The following is an 11,095-nucleotide window of genomic DNA, read 5'->3' as shown; positions in this document are numbered from 1 at the left end:
ACATTGCTGCTCAACTAAAAATCTGCAGAATTTCAGTACAGAAATTTTAACTTTGCTCAATAATTTGAATGAGTTAATGGCCTAATTTGGGTTGGTGTTCTTCATGAAAGTTTTAGGTCTATATCATATCTAATTGCTGGTAAAATTTCAGGTCAATTTGACCTACCTAGCTCGAGTTATGACCAAATGAACAGTTACTGTTCATTTGGTCAGTTTAGTGCAGTGGCAGCCTGCTATCAACTCACTTTGGTCAATTGTTTCACCAAGTTTTGGTCAGTTTTTGGCAATGGTTCCTTAATGAAAATTGTGCTCTTTTATGTCTATTTTCATCTCCAATTGGTGGCATATCAATTGGACTTGTAAAATTTGAGTTTTGGTCCTTCAAAGTGGGTTTGGTCATGCTGCCAGCAGCATGACCATTGACCTACGAATTTGGTTTAATTTCCTACCATTCCCACACAATTCATTTGGTCATAATTGACCACTATTTCACTTCACAATAGGTCAAACATGCCATTTATGTATTTCTCCAAAATTTGCCTCAAACCCTAGGCCTCCAAACCCTAATTCATCTAATTATTGTAATTAATCACACTTAATTGTTTTAATGCTAATCATTCAACACCAATAAGCTCACATACACCTTTAAATTCACCAAGTTCATGCATACACATCCTCAAACCCTAGTTGACTAAAATTTAGGTTTGGTCCTTCAACAATTTATTTCATTGTATTTTTCCACAATTTCTAGTGTAATTCAACTACTTAATTATGAATTTAAACATAATATTAAAAACTAACCACTAACCTCTTTTGTTGAATTTCATCCTTTTAAAATCTTCTTTCTTTCCTCCTCTTTTGTTGTCAAGATGCTTGTCAAAGTCCAAGAACAAGACTTACTTAAAGGAGTTAGGGAGTTTATAAAATAAAATCAAGCTTTTGAAAGCTTGAAATGGGTGTTAATGGTGGAAAGGGAAATGAGAGAAATGAGGGAGAAAGAGTGACGGGAATGAAGTAATCAAAAAATTTTTTTTTTCTTTTCTTTTATCTATTTTGCTTATGGAAGACCCTTAAATCCAAATTAATTAATTCAATTTATTAATTCTTTTATGACATCACCTTTGACTTTTCTAACTTCTTTCCTTTTCTTTTTTTTTTTCTATTTATTTTTCTATTAGTTCTTTAATTCTATTGTCGATTCCGAAATTTTCTTTTCTCCGATTTTATTTGACAGTTATGTCAGGAGTCAGCTCTCGGGGTCAATTGACCAAATTGCCCCTCGCCGGTTCATCCCGGTTTGCAAATAATCCAATATTTCTTCCGGCTCCCTGACCTAATTATTTGACTGACTTAACAGTTCTTTTTCGTGATTTTCTCTTTTCCATTGTGTTCATAAGGGTCCTAACGACCGCAGCGTCACTTTTTACAGTTCGAAATTTGAGTTTAAAATGACTTCGCAGTCGTTCCCGAGGAGGTCACTCATCGATGTGACTCTCGGCTCGTTTAACCTCTTATGTTATGTTTTTCTTATTTATAGTTAACTAATTAAACATTACTAATTATTTGTGTTTATGGCTTCTCAAATTGTCTTAAGTGTGGCCCTAATCCCATTAATTGTCCGGACCGACACCGATCACCGGAACAGTGAAATATACCAGGCTATACCAATAGGGGTGTTACAGTGTAGACAAACTTTCATGAAGGAACCTAAGTGATTGAAGGTGAAATGGAAGGGTGGATCAAGCTTGAATGAAAAACGTTAATGGAGGTTTTCTTCTTCTTCAATTCGGCAATGTTGAGGGAATTGGAGAAGATGAAGAATTCAGCTGCATTATGGACTTACACCTGCCTCACTTCATGTTTAGTTTATTCATTAGTGGACCACTTACTTAAGAAAAATGATTTAATAAGATTTAAGTGCTAATTACACAATTTTCACTCCACTTTTGGCTATTTATATTAGGTACCCCCAAATGAATTTTTCATTTTATTTTCTAAGTGTAATATTATTTATTTTTAATGGACATTTAGGTCAAAAGACACTTCGGGATGTCAAATGACCATAATGCCCCTTTCGGGTTGCATTCCCAATTTTTCAGTAACACCGGGTTTTGTCCGTTTTTCGATTTCTCACTTTTCTTTGTACTAATTATTTAATTTTTCTTTGATATTTCTAATGATATTTATACTTCAATAAATATTTATTAGAGTCCTAAAAATATTTTCCAGGGTTCACCGCAAATTGTGTATTAGTCAACGGTACACGCCGTGACTTCCCGGTGCGGTCACCCATCGCTAGGGTTTTCGGCTCGCTTAACTTGGTTACATTTCTTTGCTATTATTTTTCCTTTGTTTTTCTTGTATTTTATTTTCTTGTATTTCATTATTTTATGTCTCCTCACACATATCGAAGTGTAGTTCTAGGCATCCTAGCTGTCCGGACAGCACTGGTAACCGGAATAGTAGAACGCACTACTGAACTTAGGGGTGTTACACTCAAGCACCTGGGAAACTTACTGAGATTGTAAAGGCTTTGAATCTTGCCTGTTGAAAAGATCAACTAGTGGAGTGACTCTCAAAGTGGGACTTTGAGAAGAGTGGATGTAGGCTAAGAGAGCCGAACCACTATAAACATTGTGTTTGATACTCTTCTTCCCTTAACTCTTTAATTTTCAGCACTTTGATTCTCTGATTATATATTGAATGTGTTGAGAATTTGTTTTATTGAGTTAATACTGAGGTTGAACAATTAAACTTGCAAACTCTGAGTTTTATGTGAGAAAATACACTTGATATTAAGTAATTATTTTGTGTATGAGCTAGTATTTGTGCATAACTTGATTGATTACTTAAATTACATCCTAGGCACAGAGTTATACACATACATAGAAGTGCAAAGCCTCAATTTTTCATTAAGTCTTGAGCAAGGACTGAAAAATTGTCTAAAGTGTCCAATTCACCCCCCTCTTGGTCACTTTCTTTGGGACAACAAATTGGTATCAGAGCTTGTCTCTCTTGCTTGAGGTTTAAACACCTTAGAGAGATCCTACAATGGCTGGCACATCTAACACAGCTGGTATCCCTGCACCTTTAGTTGAAGGACACTCTATCACTAGACCACCTTTGTTTAATGGTTCTAATTATTCTTTCTGGAAAGTGAGGATGAGAAACTTTATTCAATCTGTTGATATTGAAGCATGGCAAAGAATTGTTAAAGGTCCTGAAATTCCATTAGAATTGCATGCTGATGATTATAGAGAAAAACTAGAAGATGAATATAATGAACTTGATTGGAAGAAAGTTTCTTCAAATGCTAAAGCTTTAAGCATTCTTCATTGTGCACTTGATGCAACTAAGTATAATCGTATGTTGTACATCTGCAAAAGAAGTGTGGGATAAACTTTAAGTCACATATGAAGGGACTAATCAAGTGAAAGAATCAAAAGCAAATAGGCTTGTTCGAGAATATGAACTATTTGAGATGAAACCTGGAGAAACCATTTCAGAAATGAGCACAAGATTTACTGATCTGGTGAATGTTCTCAAAGCTCTTGAAAAAGAATTCACTGAAGAAGAGTTAGTCAAGAAAGTCTTGAGGTCACTACTTAAATCATGGGAAACAAAAGTTATAGTGATCTTTGACACCAAAGATTTCTCCAAATTCACTTATGATGAGCTTATTAGTTCTCTTATTGCTCATGAAATGCTTTATGACAAGAGCAAGAGCAATATAGATGATGAAAAGAAAAAGAGAGGAATTGCCTTAAAGTCAAGCCAAGAGGATGAATTAAGGAAAACTATAGCTTTTAAGGCTGCCTCAAGTGACAGCTCCAATAGTTCAAGTGATGAAGATGATCTTGCCATGATTATAAGAAGATTCAAGAAAGCATTCAAAAAGGGAGGTTTGAAATATAAGAAATTCCTAAAGAAGTATTCTCCCAAAGGTGAAATAAGTAAGGATCAAAGTGAGATTAAATGCTTTGAATGCAAAAAACCTGGTCACATTAAGCCAAATTGTCCTAAATTGAAAAAGAAGAATTCAAAGGACAAGAGCAAGAAAGCCTTGGTTGCTGGCTGGATGGATAGTGATGATTCCTCAAGTGATAACTCTAGTGACAAGGAGGTTGCACACATTTGTCTCATGGCTCTAGAAGAGGATAAACTAGAAAGTTCCCAACAAAGAGAAATCAACACTGAGGTAAATAATTCTGACTCTCTTAGTATTGAGGATTATGAAGATGCATTTGCCAAATTATATGAAGAATACAAAGTTTATAAGAAAAAATGTTCTGCTTTAAATAAAGAAATTACTTCCTTAAGAGTTGAAAATGATTCTATGAGCATTATTGTACAAAAAAATAAGTTTTATAAAAATCAAATGCTCTTGTTTGATGAGCTGAATAAGGAGTTAGAAGATTCAAAAATTGCTTGTGAAAAACTCATTGAGAAAAATAGGATTTTAGAAACTAAGGTGGAATCTTTAACAAATGATTTAGCTAAATTCACAAATGGCACACAAATTCTTGATTGGTTCTCAAAGATTATCAAATAAAAAATCTGGTCTTGGTTATGATGGATTCATGCACTATGGAAAATACAAAAATTTCTTTGTAAAAGCTTTATCTCATTCATTATCAAATGTCATTTGCTTTTATTGTAACCAAAATGGTCATATGGTTAGTCATTGTCCCATAAGGAAAGGTTCCTCAAAAGTAAAAAGGATATGGGTGCCTAAAGGAACAATTCCTAATGTCTCTAACCCTCAAGGACCCAAACTAAGAAATAGTCAATAAATTTCAGGTATGTCTTAGAAGCAAGCAAGAGTGTGAACAATGGTATATTGATAGTGCTTGTTCAAGACACATGACTGAAGACAAAGAAAAATTCTCAAACCTTACCTTGAAAAGTGGTGGACATGTGAGATTTGGTGACAAAGGCAAAGCTTACATCGTTGGAAGTGGCTCTATTGGGAAAAATCCAAGCATAAAGGATGTCGCATTAGTTGAAGGTTTGAAATTCAATCTTCTTAGTGTAAGTCAACTATGTGATAAAGGTTACAAATTTATTTTTAATTCTATACATTATGAGATTAGAAGTTTGCATAATGATCATACATTATTCATTGCACTTAGAAGTGAAAATGTATATTTGCTTGATCTAAATATTATTGAAAATGGAAATGAAAGATGTCTTGTATCTCTTAAAGAAGATAGTTGGTTGTGGCATAGAATACTTGGTCATGCTAGTATGGATGTGATTTCAAAACTTTTAAGATATGACCTTGTTAAAGGTTTGCCAAAAATTAACTTTGAAAAAGACCATGTTTGCAAGCCTTATTCTCTTGGGAAACAAACCAAAGTTTCTTTCAAATCAAAGAATGTTGTTTCAACATCTAGACCTCTTGAGTTATTACATCTTGATTTATTTGGTCGTATTACACCTATTAGTCTTGGTGGTAAATCGTATACTTTGGTCATAGTAGATGATTACACTAGGTATACATGGACATATTTTTTGGCACATAAGGATGAAACTTTTAGTGTATTTATATCTTTTTGTAAGAAAGTACAAAGTGAAAAAGGCTTACCCATTTCCTCCATTAGAAGTGATCATGGGAGAGATTTTGAAAACCAATCTTTTGATGAATTTTGTTCAATCAATGGCATTTTTCATAACTTTTCAGCTCCTAGAACCCCACAACAAAATGGAGTTGTAGAGAGGAAAAATATAACTTTACAAGAAATGGCAAGAACAATGCTTAGTGAACATAATCTTCCAAAATACTTTTGGGCAGAAGCCATAAACACTGCTTGCTATATCTTGAATAGAGCAATGATTAGGCCAATCTTAAAGAAAACCTCTTATGAATTATGGAAAGGGAGGAAGCCTAACATTTCTTACTTTCGTGCATTTGGTTGTAAGTGTTATATTTTGAACAATAAGAAAGATAACCTCAAAAAGTTTAATGTAAAATCAGATGATGGTATTTTTCTAGGATATTCAATGCATAGCAAAGCTTATAGAGTCTTTAATAGGAGAACTTTGTTAGTTGAGGAAACCATTCATGTTATATTTGATGAAACTAATAACTTCTTGGAAAGAAAGATTGTTTGTGATGATGATGAACTAGGTAAAATTTTTGGAAGAAAAAAGGATGAGACTCAAAAGCAACAAAGTCAACCTATTGAGCCCCAAAGTGCAATTGGGAATGATGTTGACAATAAAGATGCTAATGAGAAAGATCAAGAAGGTGATCAAGAAGTATTGCCCAATATTGAAGAACTCCAAATTGATGAACCACATCTTGATGACTTACCTCAAGAATGGAGATATCATAGAGATCATCCAAAGGAGGACATAATTGATAGCCTTTCACAAAAGATGATGACAAGAGCTCAACTTCGAAAATACTTTGGTAACGTTGCATTTGTTTCTCAACTTGAACCAAAGTCTTATAATGAAGCTCAAAGTGATGAGAGTTGGATTGTTGCTATGCAAGAAGAACTCAATCAATTTGAGAGAAATAAAGTATGGAAACTTGTTCCTCGACCTAGAAATCATTCTATCATTGGTACCAAGTGGGTTTTTAGGAACAAAATGGATGATAAAGGACATGTCATTAGAAATAAGGCTAGATTAGTAGCTCAAGGATATAATCAAGAGGAAGGTATTAATTTTGATGATACTTTTGCTCCGGTTGCTAGAATTGAATCCATTAGAATGTTATGTGCATTTGCATATTATAAAAATTTTATGCTCTATAAAATGGATGTTAAGAGTGCGTTCTTGAATGGTTATATTGATGAAGAAGTTTATGTTGAACAACCACCAGGTTTTGAAAACTATGAATTTCCTAATCATGTTTATAAACTCACTAAGGCTTTATATGGATTGAAGCAAGCCCCTAGAGCTTAGTATGAGAGGCTTAGTAAGTTTCTTTTAGATAATGGTTTTCAAAGAGGAAAAGTAGACAACACACTCTTCACATAAACATGATATGCTTATCGTTCAAATTTATGTTGATGACATTATTTTTGGTGCTACTAATGCTTCTCTATGCAAAAGCTTCTCTAAGATGATGCAAAATGAATTTGAGATGAGCATGATGGGTGAACTTACCTTTTTCCTTGGACTACAAATTAAGCAACTCAATGGTGGCATCTTCATTAATCAATCCAAGTACATCAAAGATATGCTAAAAAAATTCAAGATGGATGATTTGAAGAGTATTGGAACTCCTATGAGCTCCACCATCAAGTTGGAAAAGGATGAAAAAGGTAAAGATGCTAATCAAAAGCTATTTAGAGGCGTGATTGGCTCACTTTTATATTTAACTGCATCTAGACCTAACATTCATTTTAGTGTGTGTTTGTGTGCTCGGTTTCAATCATGTCCTAAGTAATCTCATCTAATTGCTGTTAAAAGGATTTTCAAATACCTCATTGGCACACACTCAATTGGTTTATGGTATCCTAAATGCGACACATTTGATCTAGTTGGATATAGTGATTCTGACTTTGCTGGAAGTAGATTGGATAGAAAGAGTACTTCGGGTACTTGCCAATTCCTAGGTTATGCCTTAGTATCTTGGCATAGTAAGAAACAAACTTCTGTAGCTCTTTCTACTGCTGAAGCAGAATACATTACTGCAAGAAGTTGTATTGCTCAAATTCTATGGATGAAGCAACAATTAGAAGATTTTGGTATAAAGGTTGATCATGTTCCTATAAGGTGTGATAATACTATTGCCATCAACCTAACTAAAAATCCAGTCCAACACTCTAGATCAAAGCACATAGAAATTAGACATCACTTTATTAGAGATCATGTTCAAAATGGTGACATTAAGTTAGAGTTTGTTCCTACAGGACAACAACTTGCAGATATTTTTACAAAACCACTGAATGAGGAAAACTTTTGTAGGATTAGAAGAGAACTTAGCATGAGTGAAGCTATTGAATGATATTTATTGCATTTGATATGAATTTGGTGCATAAATTGGTTAAATATGTTGTTAGTACTATATTCTGCGTACATTTGTTTTTAGTTAACTACTTTCTCACTGCAGTTGTCTAGTTTTATACCTGTATAATATTTAGCCAACTGGGTTTCAAAATTAGTTAACTAATTTTGCCTCTGTGTACATTTGACAAAACGTGCCTGATTTAAAATTACTTTCTTTCTAACTGGTATTTTCGCTCTCTTTGTAATCTATTTTGATAAATTTACCCCTGAGCACAGTTATGCTCTTTTTATGTCTTTAAAGGGTAAAATTGGGTTTTGGCAAAAAGGGATTCCCGGTTCTCCATGAAAAACTGTACACAATTTCAAAATTTGAAAATTTTCTTTTTTTTTTTTTTTGTGTAACTGCTGCATATCACTTCAATCAATCTAAAACTCCCTCATTTCTCTATTGCAAGTTGATTCTTCGCTCTCTTAGAAACCCCAATTTTCTCTCAAAACCAGAAATCCCCAATTTTCTTTTTCAAAATCCCTAAACGGTAAAATCCCGTTCTTCCTCAAGCTGTTACTTCTCACTGAAATTTTTCAAGAATCGATGGCAAGGGTAAAACAAGTGACTACCAAACCTCGAAAATTCATGGGTGATGCTATGAAAGTTGCTGCCAGTTTCGAAAAGGAAAGAGAAGAAGGAACTGAAGTTGAGAACAGTAATGAAGAAACAGAGACAGTGGCAGAACGAGCAAGAAAAAGAAAGGGAAAGGGTATTGCTGGGTCAGAGCCTTTTGAGAAAAAGAAGAAAATGGAAAATGCCCCTGCTTCGAAACTTCTTGTGCAACAAAATATTTTCAAACCAAGGTACATTAAATGGGATTCATTTTCTAACTTGCCTTATGAATTTGAAGATTTATTTACTTTTCAAGGCTGGATGGAATTTTCTGAGTTGAATGAATATTATTATCCTTATTTGATTCAAGAATTTTATGGAAGTATGAAAGAAGTTGTTAAAGGAGAAAGTTTTAGTGTGAGAGTTAAGAAGAAAAGTCAGATTGTTGATGTTGATTTCTTAGCCTCTATTTTAAACCTACCAAATGATGGAAATAGGATTGGAACCTTCAAAGATTCTAGGAAGCTTGAAGGATATGATGAGAAGGTATTTCAATTATCAATTTTTCCGGAGGGTACACCTGAAAATGAAATGACCAATATCAGTTTAGTGCCTCAAAATTTTAGGATTCTACAATCCTTCATTCGATATTTGCTCAATCCTAGAAGTGGTAGTCACTCATATGCAAATAGCCTTGATTTATGCATTATGTGGCACTTGGTTAACAAAATCATATTTAATTTGCCATTTTTGATTTTTAAAGTGATTGCTAAGTCTAGTAAGCATAGAAGGTTGCCATATGCTATGCCTTTGACTCTTATATTTCAAGCTATGGGAGTTGATTTGAGCAAAGAAAAGAAGTTTAGCAATCCTATCCCCATTAAGGAGATATTCAAGGCTGATGATGGTAGGAAAACGAGCAAGAAAGAAGACAAAAAGCAAGAAGAAGAGACTGAGATTGAGATTGAATCTGAATCAGAATCAAATTCTGAAACAGAATTGGACATCCCACTAAGCAAGCTGAAAGAGAGAAGTTCTAAGATAGATGAAGGGAAAAGCTCTAAAAAGAAAGAGAAAATGAAGCTGAAAATGTCAAATTTTGTGAAAATCAGTAAAGCAAATCTGGACATGATGAAGGAAATCAAAGAAATGAGTGGACTGACCTTGAGTATTTTAGAAAAATCTCATGAATTGCAGAAGGGAATTATGGCTGAGCACAATGCAAAGATGGATATGTTGATTAATAGATTGGATAGACAAGAATGGTTCATGAAGAAGATGGCTCAAATGCTGTTTGGTGAATCTTTTGGAAAGTTTAGAGGTTTTGGAAGCTACCCACATGGTACTGCTGGTCCTAGCAATGCAAAGGCTGCTGGACCAAGTGGAGTAAAAATTTATGTAACATCCCTATTTACATAGCCTGGTATATTTCACTGTTCCGGTGATCGGTGTCGGTCTGGATAATTAAGAGGATTAGAACCACACTTAAGACAACTAGATAAGCCTTAAACACAAATAATTAGTAATTGCCAATTAGTTAAGTATAAATAAGAAAAACAGAACATAAGAAGTTAAATGAGCCGAGAGTCACAGTGATGGGTGACCTTTTTGGAAAGGATTGCGAAGTCGATTTAAACTAAAATTTTGAACTGTAAAATGTGATGCCGCGGTCCTTAGGACTATTACGAACACAATGGAAGAGAGAAAATCACGAAAAAGAATTGTTAAGCCAGTCAAAAAATTAGGTCAGGGATCCAGAAGAAATATTGAATTATTTGCAAACTAGGTCGAACCGACAAGGGGCAATTTGGTCAATTGACCCCGAGAGCTGACTCCTGACCTAACTGTCAAATAAAATCAGAGAAAAGAAAAATTCAAAATCGAGAATTAAATTAACGAACTAATAGGAAAAAAAAAAAAAAGACGAAAAAGAAAAAGTTGAAAAAGGTTGATTACATCATGCATGACATCATGCATGATGCAATAAACTTACTAATTTAAGAAATTGAAAATTGTGGGATAACTATCTATTAAAAGAGCATAAAATAACAAAAAGAAAAAAAAAATTAATTACTTCTCCTTCCATTTTCCGTCACCCCTTTCTCTCTCATTTCTGCCATTTCCTTTCCACCATTAACACCCATCTTAAGCTTTCAAAAGCTTGATTTTATTTTATAAACTCCCTAACTCCTTTAAGTAAATCTTGTTCTTGGACCTTGAAAAGCATCTTGTGAACAAAAAGGAAGAGGAAAGTGGAGAATTAAAGAATTAGGGAATTCACAAATTGAGGTACGTGTAACTTTAAGCTTAGATTTTTATCAAATGCATGAATTTGAGTTTAAATGTGATGAAATTTCATTAGAAATAAAGAAAACTATGCTTGAATAATGGGAGTAAGAATTTGGCAGCCATGGAATTAGGAGATATTAAAGTGTTTTAGTTCAATTAATTATGTATGTAAGCCTGATTAAGCTTGTAAAGATGATTAGAACATTTTAATTGTATGAATTATGATGAATTGTATAATTA

General features: G+C 33.8%; 2 protein-coding genes across 2 annotated transcripts; both read left to right on the top strand.

Annotated features, from left to right (window-relative positions):
- Positions 1 to 3,051: 3,051 nt before the first annotated feature.
- On the top strand, positions 3,052 to 4,552 carry LOC131177941 (spindle assembly checkpoint component MAD1-like). Its single transcript, XM_058143117.1, has 2 exons — positions 3,052 to 3,364; positions 3,420 to 4,552. Exons 1-2 carry the CDS (start codon positions 3,052 to 3,054, stop codon positions 4,550 to 4,552), a joined length of 1,446 nt encoding a protein of 481 aa, XP_057999100.1.
- Positions 4,553 to 8,557: 4,005 nt separating this feature from the next.
- LOC131177940 (uncharacterized) lies at positions 8,558 to 9,985 on the top strand. Its single transcript, XM_058143116.1, has one exon. The coding sequence runs from the start codon at positions 8,558 to 8,560 to the stop codon at positions 9,983 to 9,985; it is 1,428 nt and encodes a 475-aa protein (XP_057999099.1).
- Positions 9,986 to 11,095: the final 1,110 nt, after the last annotated feature.

Source organism: Hevea brasiliensis, chromosome 2, assembly GCF_030052815.1.
Source record: "Hevea brasiliensis isolate MT/VB/25A 57/8 chromosome 2, ASM3005281v1, whole genome shotgun sequence".
Lineage (NCBI taxonomy): Eukaryota > Viridiplantae > Streptophyta > Magnoliopsida > Malpighiales > Euphorbiaceae > Hevea > Hevea brasiliensis.
Note: the sequence above shows the minus strand (reverse complement) of the source record. Positions and strands in the feature narration are given on the sequence as shown.

Bases quoted from the DNA above. Each gene is read 5' to 3' on its own strand.
- LOC131177941 (XM_058143117.1), top strand. From the start codon at position 3,052: ATGGCTGGCACATCTAACACAGCTGGTATCCCTGCACCTTTAGTTGAA. The intron at 3,365-3,419 runs GTATGTTGTACA...TCACATATGAAG, and splicing joins TGATGCAACTAAGTATAATC to GGACTAATCAAGTGAAAGAA.
- LOC131177940 (XM_058143116.1), top strand. From the start codon at position 8,558: ATGGCAAGGGTAAAACAAGTGACTACCAAACCTCGAAAATTCATGGGT.